This window comes from Coregonus lavaretus (assembly GCF_964263955.1).
Source record: "Coregonus lavaretus genome assembly, chromosome: 28".
Classification (NCBI taxonomy): domain Eukaryota; kingdom Metazoa; phylum Chordata; class Actinopteri; order Salmoniformes; family Salmonidae; genus Coregonus; species Coregonus lavaretus.
In genome coordinates this window covers 18333718-18358373 of record NC_140015.1, presented here as the reverse complement: position 1 = coordinate 18358373, position 24656 = coordinate 18333718, and the positions used below count along the sequence as shown (strand labels likewise).

At 44.5% G+C, this 24656-nt stretch overlaps 1 protein-coding gene across 5 annotated transcripts; it reads right to left on the bottom strand.

Annotated features, from left to right (window-relative positions):
• Window positions 1-9412: 9412 nt before the first annotated feature.
• LOC311104138 (zinc finger CCCH domain-containing protein 7B-like) lies at window positions 9413-24205 on the bottom strand. 5 transcript variants are annotated; one of them, XM_084145821.1, is made up of 23 exons: window positions 24102-24205; window positions 23719-23786; window positions 23524-23560; window positions 23032-23229; window positions 22417-22575; window positions 19975-20055; window positions 19683-19739; window positions 17499-17541; window positions 17123-17349; window positions 16606-17026; window positions 16407-16468; window positions 16108-16216; window positions 15305-15463; window positions 14933-15141; window positions 14546-14646; window positions 14273-14454; window positions 13888-13964; window positions 13587-13768; window positions 13161-13266; window positions 12812-12920; window positions 12529-12662; window positions 12139-12308; window positions 9413-11938 (listed from the first exon to the last, which is right to left on the bottom strand). In XM_084145821.1, the coding sequence occupies exons 1-23, from the start codon at window positions 24120-24122 to the stop codon at window positions 11758-11760; spliced, it is 3093 nt and encodes a 1030-aa protein (XP_084001947.1). In that variant the 5' UTR covers window positions 24123-24205; the 3' UTR covers window positions 9413-11757. The 5 variants fall into 5 exon arrangements, with proteins under 5 accessions (XP_084001947.1, XP_084001949.1, XP_084001948.1 ...); XM_084145823.1 differs by having other exon boundaries at window positions 17132-17349; XM_084145822.1 differs by having other exon boundaries at window positions 19683-19736.
• Window positions 24206-24656: the final 451 nt, after the last annotated feature.

The following is a 24656-nucleotide window of genomic DNA, read 5'->3' as shown; positions in this document are numbered from 1 at the left end:
AGACATACAAGACCACTGATAATCTCCCTCGATCTGGGGCTCCACGCAAGATCTCACCCCGTGGGGTCAAAATGATCACAAGAACGGTGAGCAAAAATCCCAGAACCACACGGGGGGACCTAGTGAATGACCTGCAGAGAGCTGGGACCAAAGTAACAAAGCCTACCATCAGTAACACACTACGCCGCCAGGGACTCAAATCCTGCAGTGCCAGACGTGTCCCCCTGCTTAAGCCAGTACATGTCCAGGCCCGTCTGAAGTTTGCTAGAGTGCATTTGGATGATCCAGAAGAGGATTGGGAGAATGTCATATGGTCAGATGAAACCAAAATAAAACTTTTTGGTAAAAACTCAACTCGTCGTGTTTGGAGGACAAAGAATGCTGAGTTGCATCCAAAGAACACCATACCTACTGTGAAGCATGGGGGTGGAAACATCATGCTTTGGGGCTGTTTTTCTGCAAACGGACCAGGACGACTGATCCGTGTAAAGGAAAGAATGAATGGGGCCATGTATCGTGAGATTTTGAGTGAAAACCTCCTTCCATCAGCAAGGGCATTGAAGATGAAACGTGTCTGGGTCTTTCAGCATGACAATGATCCCAAACACACCGCCCGGGCAACGAAGGAGTGGTTTCGTAAGAAGCATTTCAAGGTCCTGGAGTGGCCTAGCCAGTCTCCAGATCTCAACCCCATAGAACATCTTTGGAGGGAGTTGAAAGTCTGTGTTGCCCAGCGACAGCCCCAAAACATCACTGCTCTAGAGGAGATCTGCATGGAGGAATGGGCCAAAATACCAGCAACAGTGTGTGAAAACCTTGTGAAGACTTACAGAAAACGTTTGACCTGTGTCATTGCCAACAAAGGGTATATAACAAAGTATTGAGAAACTTTTGTTATTGACCAAATACTTATTTTCCACCATAATTAGCAAATAAATTCATTAAAAATCCTACAATGTGATTTTCTGGAGAAAAAAAATCTCATTTTGTCTGTCATAGTTGACGTGTACCTATGATGAAAATTACAGGCCTCTCATCTTTTTAGGTGGGAGAACTTGCACAATTGGTGGCTGACTAAATACTTTTCCCCCCCACTGTATACAGGGAGTACCAGTACCGAGTTGATGTGCAGGGGTACGAGGTAATTGAGGTAGCTATGTACTGTACATATAGGTAGGGGTCAAGTGACTAGGCAACAGGATAGATAAAACAGTAGCAGCATCGTATGTGGTGAGTGTGAAAGTGTGTGTGTGTGGCTTCAGTATTCATGTGTGTGCATGTTATGTGTGTGTGGGCGTATGTAGTGTGTGTGTGTTGGGTGTGGGTAGAGTCCAGTGTGTGTGCACGGTGCAAGAGAGTTAGTCCAAAAAACAGTCAATGCAGGTAGCCATTTGATTAGCTATTTAGCAGTCTTGTTTAGAGGTCTCATGGCTTGGGGGTAGAAGCTGTTCAGGGTCCTGTTGGTTCCAGACTTGGTGCATTGGTAACCTCTTGCCATGCAGTAGCAGAGAGAACAGTCTGTAGCTTGGGTGGCTGGAGTCAGACATTGTTTTGTGCCTTCCTCTGACACCGCCTGGTATAGAGGTCCTGGATGTTTGCTGACAACACGACGGTGGTAAGCTTGATCACTGATGACGATGAGACAGCCTACAGGGTGGAAGTCAGTGACCTGGCAGTGTGGTGCCAGGACAACAACCTCTCCCCCAACATCAGTAAGGCCAAGGAGCTGATCGTGGACTACAGGAAACGGGGGGCAAGCAAGCCCCCATCCACATCAACGGGGCTGCAGTGGAGCGGGTCAAGAGCTTCAAGTTCCTCGTGGTCCAAATCACTAAGGACTAAAAATTGTCCACACACACCCACACAGCGATAGCGCCTCTTCCCCCTCAGGAGGTTGAAAAAGTTTGGCATTGGCCCTTAAATCCTCAAAAAGTTTTACAGCTGCACCATTGAGAGCATCTTGACTGGCTGCATCACCGCTTGGTATGGCAACAGCACCGCCCTCGATCGCATTGGCGCTACAAAGGGTGTTGCGGACAGCTCAGTACATCACTGGGGCCGAGCTCCCTGCCATCCAGGACTTCTATATCAGGCGGTGTGAAAGGAAGGCCCGGAAAATCGTTAAATACTCCAGCCACCTAAGCCATAGAATGTTCTCTCTGCTTCTGCACGGCAAGCGGTACCAGTGCATCAAGTCTGACACCAACAGGCTCCTGAACAGTTTCTATCCCCAAGCCATAAGACTGCCAAATAGCTAAGAAAATGGCTACACGGACTATCTGAGTTGACTCTTGTATTTATTTTTGCATTGTCTCTATGCACACTCACAGGACTCTACACACTCACACTCCAACACACACATCTCCTGGCCCCTTACAGTAAGTCTGAATTTGTCTTGCTAGGTGACCTAAACTGGGACATGCTTAAACCACCTAACCAAGACTTAAAACAATGGGACTCCATAAATCTCTCTCAGATTATTACCAATCCCACAAGGTATGACTCCAAAACACCCAGAAAAGGCTACTCTCCTTGATGTTATCCTCACAAATAATCCTGATAAGTATCAGTCTGGTGTTTTCTGTAATGACCTTAGTGATCACTGTTTTACAGCCTGTGTTCGTAATGGCTGCTCAGTTAAATGACCTGTCCTGATTTGTTATAGACGCTTGCTAAATGACCTTCATGACCTGGCCTCTGTAAATTGGTATAGAATCAGCTTGATCCCCTCTGTCGAAGACGCTTGGATCTGATTTTTTTGTATTGTTAACAAGCACGCCCCCATAAAGAAAATTAGAATTAAACTCAGGTTCAGCCCCTGATTCAACCGTGATCTGGCAGAGTTACTCCACCTCAAGAACACCATTTGGCGAAAGGCTCAGCACACAAATACTCAGGCTGACTGGCTGTCGTTTAGGCAAATGAGAAATAAGTGCACTCAGGCTATCCGGAAGCACCTCCCCAAAGCTTTCTGAGTGTCCAACAAGCTTTCTCTGCCCTTAATCTTGTTCTGAACACCTCCAAAACAAAGGTAATGTGGTTCGGTAAGAAGAATGCCCCCTCACTCCACCGGTGTGATTACTACCTCTGAGGGTTTAGAACTTGAGGTAGTCACCTCATACAAGTACTTGGGAGTATGGCTAGACAGTACACTGTCCTCTCAGCACATATCCAAGCTGCAGGCTAAGGTTAAATCTAGACTTGGTTTCCTCTATCGTAATCACTCATCTTTCACCCAGCTGCCAAACTAACCCTGATTCAGATGACCATCCTACCCATGCTAGATTACGTGATGTAATTTATAGATCGGCAGGTAAAGGTGCTCTCAAGCGGCTAGATGTTCTTTACTATTCGGCCATCAGATTTGCTACCAATGCTGCTTATAGGACACATCACTGGTAAACTGGCCATCTCTGTATACCCGACACAAGACCCACTGGTTGATGCTTATTTATAAAACCCTATTAGGGCTCACTCCACCCTATCTGAGATACCTACTGCAGCCCTCATCCTCCACATACAACACCCGTTCTGCCAGTCACATTCTGTTAAAGGTCCCCAAAGCACACACATCCCTGGGTCGCTCCCCTTTTCAGTTCGCTGCAGCTAGCGACTGGAACAAGCTGCAAAAAACACTCAAACTGGACAGTTTTATCTCCATCTCTACATTCAAAGATTCAATCATGGACACTCTTACTGACACTTGTGGCTGCATCGCGTGATGTATTGCTGTCTCTACCTTTTTGCCCTTTGTGCTGTTGTCTGTGCCTAACAATGTTTGTACCATGTTTGTGCTGCTACCATGTTGTGTCGCTACCATGTTGTTGTCATGTTGTGTTGCTACCATGCTGTGTTGTCTTAGCTCTCTCTGTATGTAGTGTTGTGGTAACCAGAAAAAACAAATCTAAATATATTTTAGATTCTTCAAAGTAGCCACCCTTTGCCTTGATGACAGCTTTGCACACTCTTGGCAATCACTCAACCAGCTTCACCTGGAATGCTTTTCCAACAGTCTTGAAGGAGTTTCCACATATGCTGAGCACTTGTTGGCTGCTTTTCCTTCACTCTGCGGTCCAACTCATCTCAAACCATCAAAATTGGGTTGAGGTCGGGTGATTGTGGAGGCCAGGTCATCTGATGCAGCACTCCATCACTCTCCTTCTTGGTCAAATAGCCCCTACACAGCCTGGAGGTGTGTTGGGTCATTGTCCTGTTGAAAAACAAATGACAGTCCCACTAAGCGCAAACCAGATGGGATGCCGTATCGCTGCAGAATGCTGTGGTAGCCATGCTGGTTAAGTGTGCCTTGAATTCTAAATAAATCACAGACAGTGTCACCAGCAAAACACCCCCACACCATTACACCTCCTCCTCCATGCTTCACGGTGGGAACCACACATGCAGAGATCATCCGTTCACCTACTCTGCGTCTCACAAAGACACGGCGGTTGGAACCAAAAATCTCAAATTTGGACTCATCAGACCAAAGGACAGATTTGTAGCAATTCGACCATGAAGGCCTGATTCACAGATGTGTATGTTACTTGAATTCTGTGAAGCATTTATTTAGGCTGTAATCTGAGGTGCAGTTAACTCTAATGAACTTATCCTTTGCAGCAGAGGTAACCCTTGGTCTTCCTTTCCTGTGGCGGTCATCATGAGAGCCAGTTTCATCATAGCGCTTGATGGTTTTTGCGACTGCACTTGAAGAAACTTTCAAAGTTCTTGACATTTTCCGTATTAACTGACCTTCATGTCTTAAAGTAATGATGGACTGTCTTTTCTCTTTGCTTATTTGAGCTGTTCTTGCCATAATATGGACTTGGTCTTTTACCAAATAGGGTTGTCTTCTGTATACCACCCCTACCTTGTCACAACACAACTGATTGGCTCAAATGCATCAAGAAGGAAAGAAATTCCACAAATGAACTTTTAACAAGGCACACCTGTTAATTGAAATGCATTCCAGGTGACTACCTCATGAAGCTGGTTGAGAGAATGCCAAGAGTGTGCAAAGCTGTCATAAAGGCAAAGGGTGGCTACTTTGAAAAATCTCAAATATACACTGCTCAAAAAAATAAAGGGAACACTAAAATAACACATCCTAGATCTGAATGAATGAAATAATCTTATTAAATACTTTTTTCTTTACATAGTTGAATGTGCTGACAACAAAATCACACACAAATTATCAATGGAAATCAAATTTATCAACCCATGGAGGTCTGGATTTGGAGTCACCTTCAAAATTAAAGTGGAAAACCACACTACAGGCTGATCCAACTTTGATGTAATGTCCTTAAAACAAGTCAAAATGAGGCTCAGTAGTGTGTGTGGCCTCCACGTGCCTGTATGACCTCCCTACAACGCCTGGGCATGCTCCTAATGAGGTGGCGGATGGTCTCCTGAGGGATCTCCTCCCAGACCTGGACTAAAGCATCCGCCAACTCCTGGACAGTCTGTGGTGCAACGTGGCGTTGGTGGATGGAGCAAGACATGATGTCCCAGATGTGCTCAATTGGATTCAGGTCTGGGGAACGGGCGGGCCAGTCCATAGCATCATTGCCTTCCTCTTGCAGGAACTGCTGACACATTCCAGCCACATGAGGTCTAGCATTGTCTTGCATTAGGGGGAACCCAGGGCCAACCGCACCAGCATATGGTCTCACAAGGGGTCTGAGGATCTCATCTCGGTACCTAATGGCAGTCAGGCTACCTCTGGCGAGCACATGGAGGGCTGTGCGGCGCCCCAAAGAAATGCCACCCCACACCATGACTGACCCACCGCCAAACCGGTCATGCTGCAGGATGTTGCAGGCAGCAGAACGTTCTCCACAGCGTCTCCAGACTCTGTCACGTCTGTCACATGTGCTCAGTGTGAACCTGCTTTCATCTGTGAAGAGCACAGGGCGCCAGTGGCGAATTTGCCAATCTTGGTGTTCTCTGGCAAATGCCAAACGTCCTGCACGGTGTTGGGCTGTAAGCACAACCCCCACCTGTGGACGTCGGGCCCTCATACCACCCTCATGGAGTCTGTTTCTGACCGTTTGAGCAGACACATGCACATTTGTGGCCTGCTGGAGGTCATTTTGCAGGGCTCTGGCAGTGCTCCCCCTGCTCCTCCTTGCACAAAGGCGGAGGTAGCAGTCCTGCTGCTGGGTTGTTGCCCTCCTACGGCCTCCTCCACGTCTCCTGAAGTACTGGCCTGTCTCCTGGTAGCGCCTCCATGCTCTGGACACTACGCTGACAGACACAGCAAACCTTCTTGCCACAGCTCGCATTGATGTGCCATCCTGGATGAGCTGCACTACCTGAGCCACTTGTGTGGGTTGTAGACTCCGTCTCATGCTACCACTAGAGTGAAAGCACCGCCAGCATTCAAAAGTGACCAAAACATCAGCCAGGAAGCATAGGAACTGAGAAGTGGTCTGTGGTCACCACCTGCAAAACCAGTCCTGTATTGGGGGTGTCTTGCTAATTGCCTATAATTTCCACCTGTTGTCTATTCCATTTGCACAACAGCATGTGAAATTTATTGTCAATCAGTGTTGCTTCCTAAGTGGACAGTTTGATTTCACAGAAGTGTGATTGACTTGGAGTTACATTGTGTTGTTTAAGTGTTCCCTTTATTTTTTTGAGCAGTGTATTTTGATTTGTTTAACACTTTTCTGGTTACTGATGTCAGTGTTGTGAACAGAGTGCCCAATGGTGGCGGTGGGGTTATGGTATGGGCAGGCATAAGCTATCGGACAACGAACACAATTGCATTTTATCGATGGTCATTTGAATGAACAGAGATACCGTGATGAGATCCTGAGGCCCATTGTCGTGCCATTCATCCGGCACCATCACCTCATGTTTCAGCATGATAATGCACGGCCCGATGTCACAAAGATCTGTACACAATTCCTAGAAGCGGAAAATGTCCAAGTTCTTCCGTGGCCTGCATACTCACCACACATGTCAACCATTGAGCATGTTTGGGATGCTCTGGATCGAATAGTACGACAGCGTGTTTCAGTTCCTATCAATATCCAACAACTTCACACAGCCATTGAAGAGGAGTGGGACAACATCCCATAGGCCAAAATCAACTATATGCGAAAGAGATGTGTCTCGCTGCATGAGGCATATGGTGGTCACACCAGATACTGACTGGTTTTCTGATCCACGCCCCTACCTTTTTTTCTAAGGTATCTGTGACCAATATATGCATATCTGTATTCCCAGTCACGTGAAATCCATAGATTAGGGCCTAATGAATTCATTTCAATTGACTGATTTCCTTATATGAACTGTAACTCAGTACAATCTTTGAAATTGTTGCATGTTGTGTTTATATTTTTGTTCCCCACAGGCTTTAAAGGGATGATTTTGACCATAAGGTTAATTAGGGGCGTTTCAAAATGCAAATAGCCAATGTCGTGCACAAGCTCTGAGGCGTGAACAATTGGTATTTATCAATGGTTATCTCCTACTGGTGTGCGTATGACATGGGTAGAGCATGGCGTTTGCAACACCAGGGTTGTGGGTTCAATTCCCACAGGGGGCCAGTATGAAAAAATAAATAATGTATGCACTCACTAACTGTAAGTCGCTCTGGATAAGAGCGTCTGCTAAATGACTAAAATGTAAAACAAAAACAAAAATGTAAATGTATGACACTCGTAGGATTGTTTGTTAAATCTCACTTCTTCTATGCGTACAAACATTCAAAATTCCGCTCGTAACTAGTATTTTAGAATAGTTTCTACGCAATCTTGATAAATGAGGCCCCAGGTGTGCAAAGCTCTTAGACTCACAGCTGTAATCGTTGCCAAAGTTGATTCTAACATGTATTGACTCAGGGATGTAATTACTTATGTAAGAGATATTTCTGTATTTCATTATCAATAAATTTGCTAACGTTTCTAAAAACATGTTTTCACTTTGTCATTATGGGGTATTGTGTGTAGATGGGTGAGATTTGTATTTATTTAATGCATTTTGAATTCAGGCTGTAACACAAAATGTGGAATAAGTCAAGGGGTATGAATACTTTCTGAAGACACTCTATTCCAGTCTGTGCTAGCAAAACAGTCCTGTAGCTTAGAATTCGCTTCATCGGACCACTTCTGAATTGAGCGTGTCATTGGTATTTGATGTTAGATTTTTTTTCACTAGATTTATGGAAAGAACAAGCTATTTGTAAACACAGACAGCAAAATGATTATGAGTTGGTCACTGTGAATCACCAATGCCATGCCAAATTCCTGTGGCACAAAACACTGATGTCTGGGGTGAGAGCTCTGATGTGTAGACTGTCTGTGGGTATGTAAGCAGGTCTGATATGAGCTCTATCATGGGAGCATGCAAATAAATGTCATTTTGAACACCATCCACTAAGAAATAATTAACGATTTTATTCTGGATTTTCTATTTTCTTTGATATTGAATACTGCATTGTTGAGGAAGAGCTTGCAAGTGAACATGTGCACGTGACAAACTTATTTGATTTGAATGGCTATGGCCTGTGTCCATCACAATTCAATAAAACTTGTCAGACAGAAAAGCAAAGGCACTGGATTTGGGATCTAAATTAAAAAGAATGCTGCACATGCTGCAAAGTTTATATTTCAATGACATTGCATCAGTCCATTTAGCTAGCAACACAAGGAAGTTGCAGGACACTTGACTGTTAGCTACATTCATGTTTTAACGTCAATGACATCAAGAGTTACCCGCTATCGAGATAAATATGTCTCTATCCGTCACAAATGTGTTGAAGAGAATATTAAGGGTATAACAAATTCACAAACCGATTGCAATTATCATTGTCAATGGAAAACGACAATGGGAACTCCATCAGGGCTCTGAAGACTTCAGGAACAAAACATGCCTTACTGTCTTGTCTGATAAACACTTTGCAAGAACTTCCAATCATGTCACGAGGATGTGGGCAAGTTGTTGAGTTCAGTAGCCACGCCTACTAGCATTATGAATATAGAACATTCTCTGTGAAAGACCAATGATGGTAATAGTTCAATGTATCCAGAGGTTCGGTTTGCTGTATGGGCTGTCAATCATACCCATCAGCCAATTACAAGTTGGGAGCAGGTGTGTGTATTCGACCACAAACGTGCGAAACCCGCATCTCACCACGCACCCACAAGCAATCGGGACACTAAACAGCACATCATGAACAAGATCTGAAGGTGGAAATCATTTACCCTCTGCTTGAACCTCATTGACTTGAACCACACTAACCAGAACACAATAGATTTCTACAGTAATGTAATATATATAAAAATAAAAGTGTCCTTTGATAAGATAAAAGACCTTGGTCAGTAGTAGTGTTATAGTTGTGTAATAAATTACAATAAATAAGTAAGAAAATAATTCTCAATAACAGTAAAAAAGGATAATGGATCCATTCCCTCTCAAAAATGGTTTTATTTAACATGTCAGATTTGGTCAATAGCTCAAACAAAATAAACAGTCGTTTTTGTTTTCTCAGGTCTAGTATACAACTAATTCTTACCATAAACCCATGATGTTGGAAATGAAATGCACAAACACTGCTGTCTCTAACCATCTGGTCAATCAGTATGGCAGTTACAGTAAAATAGTGTGTGGTCACTAGAGCAGTGTGAATACTGTTTGCCAAGGGTGCACTTTTATAAAGGGTCATTTTGATGGCTTTTAGAGGGGGCCCTTCAGTTTCAAGAACTGTTTCCAGCCAGCTAGGATTAAACTGCCTGTCCTTGTCAAACAACATAGGCTGATATATTGTGGTGCAGTCTGTTAAATTACATAGATGGATGTGATGAAGGTCAATGTGATTCACTCAACTATAATAATTTAATCCAGGACAAAACCTATGGCAGGGTTTCCCAAACTTGGTCCTCGGTACCCCAGGGGGTGCACATTTTGTTTTTTGCCCTAGCACTACACAGCTGATTCAAATAATCAACTAATCATCCAACTTTGATAATTTGAATCAGCTGTGTAGTGTCAGGGCAAAACCCAAAACGTTCACCGAGTTTGGAAAATGCTGACCTATGGCATATCACCAGGATCCAGCCCACTGACTTTGTTTGCATAGTAGGAAACATACCACTTCCATTGATTATTTTTGTACATAGAACATGTACAGAGAATGTTGTAAATCAAAATAGTTATAGCCATAATAATTGTCATTGAAATAATAGTAGTGTTTAGTAACAAACTTAAACCTTCAATTTGGTTCATTCCGAGAGTACCCATTACCTCTCTTTACTGGCTAAAGCTGGTATTCAACACACTTCCATTGTGCAAAGCTTATGAACTAACATAATTACCAGTGATGTATACATAACTTTTCACTATGTCAAGAGAATTCCCCCCCAAAAAGTGATCCTGTTATTTAGAATTACAGTCTTAGCTTTTAGGCCACCGCCCTTGCAAAACAGGAATGACCCACCCAGAAGCATACTCTGAATCTAAGGTATAGAAATCAATAAAGTTATTTTACTAGGTTTAACTACCATGTCATTACTTATTGTTTGCCAATAGTGATATAATGTATTAAATGTGCAGGAGTACATATGTGGAGATACATTTATTCACATCTTCAAATTTACTGGGCAGATAATAATCTCGTCTTCAGCATACCGTGAGTGATCCATACGCTAGATAGGAAGTACTACTACAGGCACATTTGAGGAACTTCCAACCTCCCTTGTATTGGATATTAATTATGGGTCAACTATATCCCCACAGGTAAGGCCTTAGTTAGCATCCTCAATCTATTTAACCAGTAGTACTGGTAGGTGTGGTAGAGTCCGACCGCAAATTGTAGAGCTCCTCCTCTTGGCCGCAGAGACAAAATGTATTTTCTTTTGCCATGTGGCAGGAAGAAAATTGTACTGTTTTAAAGCTAGTTTCCTGCAATTCCACACATTTTATCATGGGGCTGAGAGAAAATGATCAGTTTAAGTCATTTATTTTTTACTTTTGAAGGAGTGTGGCAGTCCCATTCCTTTAGTAATTTTTTGCTTTATTGAAGAGATAGTACAATGTGAAAGATGGGGAAGATAGGGGGAGGGTGAGTCAAAGGGCAGTGGGCCGGTTTCAAACCCATGCCGACTCTGGAATATACGTGTGCCGCTGGACCACACAGAAAATGTGCAGAATTCTACATATTTTGCCATGGCTTTATGTTATTGGAGTGACTCAAAATCTAAAATTGGTGGCTCCATGCCATGACATTTTTGAATTTTCCCTGACTATCTAGTTTTTATTTTTGTGGTTGTTCTTAAATGATCTTATAAAAAAATATATATATATAGCTCCATTATATATTTTCTACATACTTTATCTGGTTTTAGTTGTTTATGTTTACACCGAAAACGTTTTACCTCCCCGAAAATGTTGAATCATATTTTTTGGCGTGGCTGCAACGATTTCAGAACCAAGCCCTTTTGAAAATGAAATAACAGGTTTGGCTAAAGGTCAAAGTAGTTAATCCCTTATGAGTTGTGACAAGTTGTGAGTGAGTTAAAAGTTCAGTCTGTCTTTGAATTAGTGGGTCTAGGAGTAACTTCTTTAATTACTGCTTTTTATGGTAAGTGAACAAATAAGGCACTTGCAGTCCTAACCAGCTCAAACAGGTATAAACTGTATTAACCGTTAACTAATACAGAACTAATGAAGAAAATACCCCCCCAGGATTTTCAACAAAACAGAGGACTGCTGTCTGTTTACAGGTGCAAGTGTCTCACATAGGGGACAGGGGCTTCAGTCCTGCAGGAGAAAGTTGTACTTCCCAAAGTCAAACTCGTCTGGCATGATGAGCATGTCTTTACGGGCCTTGGCCAGCTTCCGCCGCAGGAATTCCCGCCTCTCCTGCCATTCCACCAGCTCCTCATCACTGTGGGCGTAGTCACAACTCACCCCCTCGGGACAGCCACTCTCCAGCCTGTCAATCACATTGATCTATATTTTACATACGTCAATCACTGTGCACCGATAAAATTTGATAGGAACAAATAGGATAAGGATGTGGTAAGTGAACCTTGCCATATCCCAGTTGTTTTCTGTGTGCATATACAGAGCATCTCATGACGGGTAATGAGAAAGGCACTACACTATTGAGACCCTCCCCTGGGTGAGTGTTACCTGGGGCAAAGGGCGAGACGGAGTCCAGGGAAGCGGTATGTCCAGGTCAGGCTCTCGTCCTCTCCCTCGCAGCTGAATACACGGTCCTTGTGTTTCTCTGCGGAGATGTGCTGCTGCCACTGGCGCTCGCTGTTACTATGCTTCCCACACAGACGACAGTGGAAGCCGCTCTAGAACATACACGCACAGTGAAACTTATCTCATGGTACGTTAAGCATTCATAAACACTGACATACGCACACATTGCATTGCACGAACATGCATGCACACACTATCAAAATGTAGTCCATCTTGATAGTGTTAGATAGCTTTTACAAATGAGAAAGGGGAATGTATTGTTTGCGTTCTACATCCAACAAACAGGTTTTGTGAGTAAGTGCCTTTACTCACCATTGGCTCGGCATAGTCGGTTGGCATGGCGATTTGCTTCTCCTCTATGGGTTGGGTGATCAGGGGGTCATCCGGCTGACGGTTTTGATTCGTCATTGTAAGCCACATGTCGTACATCTGCTGCATATCCTTCACTTTAGGAACAGGTTCAAAGAGGAATGTAAGTAACAATATTAATGTGTACAGGTGGGGATAATAAGCATCTGAACCAATCCTGCTCATAGATCAAAGTAAACGTGGAGCAAAAGGTTGAATGGATAACGAAAATATAGCATAAACGTACAGCCATTGTTCTTCATATAGGTCCACACTTGCTTCTCCTCTTCACTGTGGGCGAAGGCACAGTTCCCAATGTAGTGGCACTTCTTCTGCTTCACCACGTGGGCACATATCTGAGGGGGACACGTTATGCCGTTACACACAGACTACAAGGATGTTTGTGGAAACAAGTTTGCACAGTGCCAATTATTAAGTATTACATTCAACTGACCAATATATACCGTTACCCATGAGCACACACTAACATAATAGTTAATTATAAGTTAAATAGAAACATTGATAATATGCTTGGTTGAGTCTATCAAAAATAATTTCTAGCAAGTAGTGTTTGAGTAGCAGGGGGCAGCACACACATCATACTGCTGGGGGTAGGTCTTGGCAAAAGGCAACGTCCGCACCATCACCCACTTCTTTCCTTCAAAGGACTTCACCAACAGCACCCGACGCTCCTTCGTCCAACTACAGGGAGAGAGAGAAAGAGAGATGTGAACGTTATGGTGGACTTGGCAGAAAGATACTATCCTAAATGACATAGGGCTTCGCTGTAAATGTTCCATACACTTTGGTTTTTGTCCCCAAGATGAACATTCTCTATTGATATTCAAAACACCAACACAGATATCTCAGACTACACATCTAACATACATTGGCCATTTGATACACAATAGTGAATAACAGTGGTCAGTCACATGGAACTGTTGCATACTACAGTGGAGCACTACCTCACCCATTTTCTGGCCTCCATCTGGCTAGGGATGCTAGGTAGGGTGCAGCCTCACCTGTGCCTGGCCTTGGCTGTACAGTACTTAAGCGCTTTGTCCGGCTCGCTGACCAGCCCGTCCCTCCAGCACTGACCACATACAAACTTCCTCTTCAGGTTCAAGCTATAGCCTCCTCCCCCACCTCTACAGGTGTCCCCACCACCACTTGGGGATGAAGATGGTGGTGGCATGTACACAGGCTTATAGTCAACGAGTCACAGGGACAAAAACAGAGAGGCAAAGGTAGAGAATCAGACAAACTACACAGGAGCGGTTGCCTCACCATATTATGAGATGTAGCATAGCAGGGATTTTATACCTTGGGTTTGTGTGTGTTCTGCTCCTGTTTATGCCAGTGTCGCTTGGATTCCTGCACAATTTCTTCATGAGTGATGCCTATAGAACAGGCACATACACAGAAAGTGATGCCTAGTCGAGCCTTGGCATCACTTTTTACAGACAGTGTTTATCAACTGTGACAAGTTGAACCGCAGTGTCTACTGACACCTACTGGACTTTGTTGAAATTTTCCTGACTTTTAGTATAGAAACTAACATTTAAAAATAAATATGTTTTATTGTAGATCGGCCTCTACATTTAAAAATGTTTTCACATTTATTAGACAGGAATAAGTATGTGTCTCTCTGTGTCTGAGACCAAGTACATTAATGTGCATGAGTGTGTGTGCTTCAATCTGACTGTACCGGAGACTTGCTGCAGCATCCAGCACTTGAGCTCTATGACAGAGTGGGCAAAGGAGCAGCTGTCCTCTCGCTGGCAGCCGTAGCGCCGGGCATGGCGGCACACGTCCAACTGGCACTGGGTGTACAGTGGGCGGATCTTAGTGTAGTGCACGCTGCAAGACCTCACCGCATGCACCAGGCACCTGCAGGGCACAGAGGGGGGAATAGTGAGGTGTGTGCGAGTGTGTGTGTGTGTGTGCGTGTGTGTGAGGGAGGGAGGCAAACGTGACTCACTTCTTTTTGTCGAATGGGTGTCGGGCCGAGAGGTTGGAGCAGATGGACGGCACCTCCTTACTGCGCTTACTGATGATCCTGGGCTTACTGTCATAGCACTCCTGAGTAGAGAGAGAGAGAGGGAGGGAGAGAATGAGAGGGGGAATGTGGAGGTAAACAGAGACAAGAAGTAGGGGGGAGCATGAGTAAGGTTGAACGGCATGTTTTAGAGGTCTGCAGGGACTGATTTCTTATATATTCATCCCAAAGTCGTCTGTCTGACCACCCGCAGCATGAAAAATGACGACCGCGCCGCAATGATCTCTGTTGGGACCCGCAGCCCTCTACCATGTTTCACTGGTCAAGCTTGGACATATGGAGATGTGTATGCAACTGTGTGTGTCCTACCTCACAGAGGTACATGAACATGCCGTTGTGGAGCTGCAGCAGGCATGTGATGCCGAGTGTGGGCCTGTCATTGTTGGGACTCTGCGGGTCAAACAGCAGCTCTCTGTTCAGGGCTCCCCTCCTCTCCAGGGTCCACACATCTACCTCCTCCTGGCAGTAGGCAAACGTACATCCCTCCCCGTACTTACACTTCTGAGTCTCCAGCACCTCTGCACAGAGGGAAGGAACTTAGATTACAACATATACAAACGCCTTTAGGACCCTTTTTCCAGATTAAAACTACTAGGTAATTTGACCTATGACACACACACTCATTATCTTCATCTAAACAGAACCTCTTTCCCACACCAGTGACTCTGTTGTTTTCCGTACCCTTGCAGAGCATAAACGACCCAGTAAAGTTGTTCGTGGGGCGGGGTCGCACCCTGTTCCAGACAGGGTGCTCTGAAGCCCTGATCCTGCACAGAAGAATGTCCCGCTTACAACGGTGGGCCAATTCTGCCTGGTGCAGGTAGTCCAGGACCCCTGGACCTGAGAGACAGAGAAAGGGAAGGAGGAGAGAGGGGGATACGGGTAAAGAGGGGGAGAGAGACAGAGAGAGAAAGGGGCATTAAGGGGGACATAGAATTAGATAAATAAAAGAGAGGTGAACCTCGGTGCTATGGTGGCCTTGAAAATGTCAGTCTAATTAGTTGGAAGTAGGGGGCCTCCCGAGTGGCGCAGCGGTCTAAAGCGTCACTACAGACCCGGGTTCGATCCCAGGCTGCGACCGGGAGACCCATAAGGCGGCGCACAATTGGTCCAGCGTCATCTGGGTTATGAGAGGGTTTAGCCGGCCGGGATGTCCTTGTCCCATTGTGCTCTAGCGACTCCTTGTGGCGGGCCGGGGACATGCACGCTGACTTCGGTCACCAGCTGTACGGCGTTTCCTCCGACACATTGGTGCAGATGGCTTCCGGGTTAAGCGAGCAGTGTCAAGAAGCAGGGGTCGTGTTTCGGAGGACGCATGACTCTCGACCTTCGCCTCTCCCGAGTCCGTACGGGAGTTGCAGTGATGGGACAAGACTGTAACTACCAATTGGATATCACAAAAAAATAGGTAAAAAGCACAAAAAAAAAAAAAAAAAATATTAACATAAACTGGGAGAGAGAGTTTTTCATGTCCACTACTGTACCTATCCAGCTGTAGCACAAGGCACAGGCCTGCTTGAAGTCATGGGTGGCTGCTACGGGGTTCTTGGTCAGCAGAGAGAGCTTGAAGGAGACCTGGCCATTCTTTACCACCTACATCGCCATGGTAATATAAATTAATTTAGGTTAATATGTCAAGGCAAAACTAGCATGATGCTGTAAAAGTGAACTCTACTGATAAAGTTCTATGTGACCGAAACATTGCATATTAAATGTTTAATAAAAAAATGTACACAGTGTGCAGGAGTCAAACAAATTCTGCTGACAGAAATAAATGGCTTACTGTGTGGTTGGACTTCTTGGGCGAACGTGTGGCAGAGAGAAAATTGTGTGAGATTCTTGCACCTTAAGATAGTGCGAGAACAAAAAAGAGAGAACAATCTATTATAACACCTACATTAGGTTCACAACCTTAAAAGTAAAATGAACCATGTATACATTGCTATAAGCTAACAAGACACTACAACCCTCAATCCACTCACCAGGCAGGTTGAACTCAGAGAGGGAGTCCAGCCCCACTCCCCCCACCACCACTGGTTTGGCTGCTATTGCGCCCCCAAGTGGGGAGAAACTGTCCAGGGCATCTAAGGCATCAAGTGAATCGAGTGCTGTTGTGGGAGCCGGGGCATCTCCACCACCAAGGCCTGAAAGGGTGTCCAGGTTGTTTAAGGCATCTAGGGAGTCTAGTGCATCCAGGCCATCTAAAGAGTCCAGCGCACCCAGGGCATCCCGCCCACCAATGCCTGGGAAGGTGTCCAGAGAGTTGAGCTGGCTGATGGCTGAGTTGAAGAAGGCAGGAGGGAGCCGGGGTGAGGGGGCAGGCAGGCCTGAGGGAAACGGGAGCTGGATGGGGACACAGGCTGAGCTGGGGAGGAAGGTGGGAAAGGCACGTTGAGGGGGAATCTGAATGAGAAGGGAAGGGAAAGAATGAAAAGTTGCATTGACAGATTCAGGGAAGCTATATCAGAATACTATATCGACCAGTAGACACAAACTCACATCACTAACCTCTGGTTCGTCATCGAGACAGTCCAGCAGGCTGTCTAGATCATCTCCCATCAGCTCACTGTCACCCAGGTGCTCTGACTCAGGCACCGAGAAGGGCAACCCCCGGGGTCCTTGGACAGGTCTACCCAGAAGTTTGGAGTAGACCAGAGGACCAGAGGGAGAGGATTCATCTGGGATAACTGGGATAGCGGCGGATACAGGCTTGCAGGAGAAGCCAACTGAAAGACAGGGAGAGGAGAGGGAACAGGTGGGTTTTATTTTCTATAAGTTATTCAATTGTTATTGCTACATCTGACATCTTCTTTGATAGTCTTTACATTACAATTTGATAGGTAATTCAACATTTCTGGGTCAGGAGAATTACTACCTGATGAGATGTCACTTAAGGAATCCAGACCACTGCCATACATCTTGACATGAAAAGAGAAAAAGAAAACAGCTTCTGTTTAATTGACAATAAATCAACAGGTAAACCAAAGTACATTCCAAATCTCAACCAGTTTAAGTGGCAATATGTAACTTTTTGGGTGGCCCGACTAAATTCACATAGAAATTTGGTAATAGATCAATCATTCTACTTGAAAGGAAGTCTAAGAAGCAATAGGTCTGTTCTAAACTCAGCAAAAAAAGAAACGTCCTCTCACTGTCAACTGCGTTTATTTTCAGCAAACTTAACATGTGTAAATATTTGTATGAACATAAGATTAAACAACTGAGACATAAACTGAACAACTTCCACACATGTGTCTAACAGAAATTGAATAAAGTGTCCCTGAACAAAGGGGGGGGGGGGGGGGGTCAAAATCAAAAGTAACAGTCAGTATATGGTGTGGCCACCAGCTGCATTAAGTACTGCAGTGCATCTCCTCCTCATGGATTGCACCAGATTTGCCAGTTCTTGCTGTGAGATGTTACCCCACTCTTCCACCAAGGCACCTGCAAGTTCCATGACATTTCTGGGAGGAATGGCCCTAGCCCTCACTCTCCGATCCAACAGGTCCCAGACGTGCTCAATGGGATTGAGATCCGGGGTCTTCGCTGGCCATGGCAGAACTCTGACATTCCTGTCTTGCAGGAAATCACGCACAGAACGAGCAGTATGGCTGGTGGCATTGTAAAGCTGGAGGGTCATGTCAGGATGAGCCTGCAGGAAGGGTACCACATGAGGGAGGAGGATGTCTTCCCTGTAACGCACAGCATTGAGATTGCAGGCAATGACAACAAGCTCAGTCCGATGATGCTGTGACACACCGCCCCAGACCATGATGGACCCTCCACCTCCAAATCGATCCCGCTCCAGAGTACAGGCCTCGGTGTAACCCTCATTCCTTCGACGATAAACGTGATTCCGACCGTCACCCCTGGTGAGACAAAACTGCGACTCGTCAGTGAAGAGCACTTTTTGCCAGTCCTGTCTGGTCCAGCGACGGTGGGTTTGTGCCCATAGGCGACGTTGTTGCCTGTGATGTCTGGTGAGGACCTGCCTTACAACAGGCCTTCAAGCCCTCAGTCCAGCCTCTCAGCCTTTTGCGGACAGTCTGAGCACTGATGGAGGGATTGTGCGTTCCTGGTGTTACTCGGGCAGTTGTTGTTGCCATTATGTACCTGTCCCGCAGGTGAGATGTTCGGATGTACCGATCCTGTGCAGGTGTTGTTACACGTGGTCTGCCACTGCGAGGACGATCAGCTGTCCGTCCTGTCTCCCTGTAGCGCTGTCTTAGGTGTCTCACAGTATGGACATTGCAATGTATTGCCCTCCTTGCAGCATGCCTAAGGCACGTTCACGCAGATGATCAGGGGACCCTGGGCATCTTTCTTTTGGTGTTTTTCAGAGTCAATAGAAAGGCCTCTTTAGTGTCCTAAGTTTTCACAACTGTGACCTTAATTGCCTACCTTCTGTAAGCTGTTAGTGTCTTAACACTAACAGTGGCAGGTAGCTTAGTGGTTAAGAGCGTTGTGCCAGTAACGAAAGGTCGCTGGTTCTAATCCCCGAGCCGACTAGGTGAAAAATCTGTCGATGTGCCCTTGAGCAAGGCACTTAACCCTAATTACTCCTGTAAGTCGCTCTGGATAAGAGCGTCTGCTAAATGACTAAAATGTAAATGTAAATGTTAACGACCGTTCCACAGGTGCATGTTCATTAATTGTTTATGGTTCATTGAACAAGCATGGGAAACAGTGTTTAAACCATTTACAATGAAGATCTGTGAAGTTATTTTTATTTTTACGAATTATCTTTGAAAGACAGGGTCCCGAAAAAGGGACGTTTCTTTTTTTGCTGAGTTTATGTGCGCTATTTTTATGCTTCCTTTTCTTAAGTTTTGTTTTTGCGTCTTTTACTTTTGGTTTGGACACCAGCTTCAAACAGCTGAAACAACAATATTTTTGGTTATGGAAAATATGTTTCAGAGCAGTTTAGATGGTACAATGACTCTCTACACTATACTAGCTTATAATTAGGCAAACTATTCGTTTTAGCAACCAGAAAATGGCGGAGCGATTTCTGCATAGTGCAACTTTAATGGGTAATGGTGAAAGTTGTTGTACTTGCCTCTCCTGCAAAAGGAACGGTGTTCCCATTACTTTGCTCAGATGGGGCCGACTCCTTCTGCAAAGGAAGCAAATATTAACTCCATAAAGTGGCAACCTAAAGAAAATGTCAAACTTAATGACTTCAATTGTTATGACCTCAAATTGAGATTTAAACCCAGGCATAAACAGCTCATGGCAGATTTGATCAGAGAATGGCAGATTGAGAACAATTGAATCCAAGCCACTTATCCTGGAACGTAATTTCCATGCTATTTGAATCTAGACCTTCCGCTTTGGAAACGGATTCTCACTTGGGTGCTAATGTAGGCTTTGCGTATCTTCAGGCCCAGTTTGTTAGCTAACTCCTGTGCCAACTCGTACACATGTTTGTCCTATGAAGAGTACAACGGAAGAAAAAAATATACATTAATTATTTTCAACACAAGCTTTTTATTAAAATCATTTCAAAAACTCTTATTCTAAGCTACATGATACAGCAAAAGTATGGTGTGAGGTCTCTCCCCCCTCCTCGCATTTTTTCTCACCTCCTTTTGAAAAACATCAAAAGTAATCGAAGAGCGGAGGAGGAAATGGGGAAACAAATACGCTTGTATGAAATGAGACTCTCCTTCTCCACTAGCGCATCATCATGCAAAGGATGTTTACAGATGAGGAATCCCAAAATACATAAAGTTGAAGTCAGAAGTTTACATACACTTAGGTTGGAGTCATTAAAACTAGTTTTGGCAAGTCGGTGCATGACAAGTAATTTTTCCAACAATTGTTTACAGACAGATTATTTCACTGTATCACAATTCCAGTGGGTCAGAAGTTTACATACACTAAGTTGACTGTGCCTTTAAACAACTTGGAAAATTCCAGAAAATGATGTTATGGCTTTAGAAGCTTCTGATAGGCTAATTGACATCATTTGAGTCAATTGGAGGTGTACCTGTGGATGTATTTCAAGGCCTACCTTCAAACTCAATGCCACTTTGCTTGACATCATGGGAAAATCAAAAGAAATCAGCCAAGACCACAGAAAAAAAATGGTAGACCTCCACAAGTCTGGTTCATCCTTGGGAGCAATTTCCAAACGCCTGAAGGTACCACGTTCATCTGTACAAACAATAGTACGCAAGTATAAACACCATGGGACCACGCAGCCTTCATACCGCTCAGGAAGGAGACGCGTTCTGTCTCCTAGAGATCAACATACTTTGGTGTGAAAAGTGCAAATCAATCCCAGAACAACAGCAAAGGACCTTGTGAAGATGCTGGAGGAAACAGGTACAAAAGTATCAATATCCACAGTAAAACAAGTCCTATATCTACATAACCTGAAAGGCTGCTCAGCAAGGAAGAAGCCACTGCTCCAAAACCGCCATAAAAAAGCCAGACTACGGTTTGCAACTGCACATGGGGACAAAGATCGTACTTTTTGGAGAAATGTCCTCTGGTCTGATGAAACAAAAATAGAACTGTTTGGCCATAATGACCATCGTTATGTTTGGAGGAAAAGGGGGGATGCTTGCAAGCCGAAGAACATCATCCCAACCGTGAAGCACGAGGGTGGCAGCATCATGCTGTGGGGGTGCTTTGCTGCAGGAGGGACTGGTGCACTTCACAAAATAGATGGCATCACGAGGAAGGAAAATTATGTGGATATATTGAAGCAACATCTCAAGACATCAGTCAGGAAGTTAAAGCTTGGTCGCAAATGGGTCTTCCAAATGGACAATGACCCCAAGCATACTTCCAAAGTTGTGGCAAAATGGATTAAGGACAACAAAGTCAAGGTATTGGAGTGGCCATCACAAAGCCCTGACCTCAATCATATAGAAGATTTGTGGGCAGAACTGAAAAAGCGTGTGCGAGCAGGGAGGCCTATAAACCTGACTCAGTTACACCAGCTCTGTCAGGAGGAATGGGCCAAAATTCACCCAACTTATTGTGGGAAGCTTGTGGAAGGCTACCCGAAACGTTTGACCCAAGTTAAACAATTTAAAGGCAATGCTACCAAATACTAATTGAGTGTATGTAAACTTCTGACCCACTGGGAATGTGATGAAAGAAAAAAGCTGAAATAAATAATTCTCTACTATTATTCTGACATTTCACATTCTTAAAATAAAGTGGTGATCCTAACTGACCTAAGACAGGGAATTTTTACTAGGATTAAATGTCAGGAATTGTGAAAAACTGAGTTTAAATGTATTTGGCTAAGGTGTATGTAAACTTCCGACTTCAACTGTATGTCAAGTGGTAAAAATAAATGTTGCTAGTTGTGCTAGACATTTTATAGATAAAATGTTCGGGAGGCGACGGTCAAGTCATGCGTCCTCCGAAACCTGACCCCGCCAAACCGCGCTTCTTAACACCCGCTCGCTTAACCCGGAAGCCAGCCGCACCAATGTGTCGGAGGAAACACTGTTCAACTGATGACCAAGGTCAGCCACAATGAGTCACTAGAGCGCGATGAGCCAAGTAAAGCCCCCCCAGCCAAACCCTCCCCTAACCCGGATGATGCTGGGCCAATTGTGCGCCGCACTATGGGACTCCCGGTCACGGCCGGTTGTGATATAGCCTGGGATCAAACCTGGGTCTGTAGTGACGACTCTAGCACTACGATGCAGTGCCTTAGACCACTGCGTCACTCGGGAGGCCAAGCATATTGTTTTTAAATGTGTGCATGCTTTTCTACTCCAAGAAAACAACCGCTGATTTGAAGGGTAATTCGTAACGTTGCTCACGTTCGGTGTAGTGAGCAGACAGCCCGTGCTGCAGTTGTAGGCCTCTCTGAAACGTCCCAGCTCCCTCAGGCAGAGCGCCTTCCTGTGGAGTGCCCTGCAACTGTCTTTGCACAGCGCCAGCGCACCGTCACAGTCCTGCACACCCTGCTCATACTCCCCCTGAGAGAGAGATGGAGAGAAAGAGATGACAGGTAAGGTGTGGGTTCTGCCACAGAGTGAGAGACTAAGGCCATACAGTGGTTAATACAGGCTAATGAGAATGGGGGTAATGATAGGTGAACTGTATCTTCAAGGGGATGTTGAGGAAGTGTCTGACATCACTTTTGGCATGATGGCAACAGTTCAATGATGAAGCTGAAACACATTGCACATGATGGAATCGAACAATGTGATGCAACAACACGAAATACTGAAGTATTGAGAGTGCAATTCGTGTTCACCATTGGTTCAATATTTGCCCACTACAGCACATTTGCCTACAACACAATTGCTCTTAAATATTAGATTTAAGAGATGACTTCATACCTTTTGTATACAGAATTGTGAACCTCATTCAATCATCCATATTGTGGATCAAAGATGCATAATCCTGTTGACACACCACTCTTGACTCACCATGCTGTGGTAGGCTGCAGCCCTGTTGACATACAGACTCTCCATCAGGGCTGAGGGGATTTCCAGAGACTCAGCCTGGGCATAGTGGGCCACGTTAACACCCTCACTGAAGTCCTTTATGGCCTGCTGACACTCACCCTCCCTGAACATTGCATTCCCCTCATCCAGCAGGTTACACACCAACTGGGTCAGAAACACCTGGAGGGAAGAGGAGGAGAGGAATATGGCATGGGAATGAGATAAAGACAGTACACAGGAAAAGCCATAAAGGACCTGGACGTGTCTAATCAGTATTATGGCTGGTTTTGGTACTTTTTTCCAATGGCAATAATGGATCAAATGTGAAATTGAGAAAATCTCTGCAAAGGGCAAGCTGCATGACTGTGAGCACACAACATGTTCCTTCCCTGAAATTATTTGGAACATTATAGGGTGTGTGTAGACATGCCTAGACTAAGGTCAAGAGAGAAGACAGTCATCATTAATCCCTACCTTATAGCCTTCAGGCTCTGGATAAGGCAAGGAAGACCTAGGACAGAGAGGGAAAATATATCAACTTATCAATACAAGTGAACTAGTGCTGTATGGTCGTTTGTGGGTGTAGGATGAATGTCAAGTAAGAGAGAGCAACTAGCTACAATTTAGTTGAGAACTTGTGGGAATTGCAGGGAAATGTTTATTTCTCACCGTATGAATCCCAGGGCGTTCTGTATGCCCTCCCGGCACTTCTGACGGTGCAAATCCATCTCGGCACACTGTAAAAAAAAAGAAAGGCCCATCTCAACATCATTTTGATGTCTACTATCGAACTATCTAGCTAGAAGAAATAAACTAGGTTCAAGAGCTCGTGCGAAGTACACAGCAACGACAAAATAGAACTTAGCCAGTTTAGCCAAATATTTGTTTTGTTTAGCTAGCGAGATAGATAGTTAATCATGCCTCAAGTTTTCAAGCTAGTTAGCTAACTAGCTGGGCATGATTCGACGAAGTTACAACCCACCTGGTGATAAAAACCATAAGTCGACGTTTACTGCTGTGGGCAGAGCTAAATCTTGACACAGAGAACTTACAGCTGTATAGCTACCATCCATCCAGTGCAATTATTTGCAAGGGTATTTTTTGCATGGACAGTTTACATGTAAGTTTCACTTCCAATTCCTCAGCTGCACAGTGAACACCCACTCCCTCCCTTGCTTGCTTGTTTTTGAGTTGCTTGGCTGCAACAAGGTCCTAGTGAGAGTCCTTTCTAGGGTAGGGTGAGGTGTGCTGTGAATAAAATGTTTCCTGTTTAGACATGTCATAAGGTAGCAATCAATTATGTGCGAAATTAAAAAGTTTGCATTTGTATTTTTATTTGAGAAATTAATCTACCTAGGATAGCTTTCACTTTTTTGTTGGTTGTCTCTGGAGTTCAGAGATACGTCTTAAAGCGAGACATTTTCATTATTTCCAACACAATACCAGTGTCTACCTACATATGTGAAAACGGCGCATTTCTACGTTTTATAGAAGACAAAAAATTGTTTAAAAGTTATACCCGATGACATCATCAAAAGTTTAAAACATTTACATTTTCAAACACTATAGCTATGTTTCCATCCAATTGGCGACACATTTTCATGCGA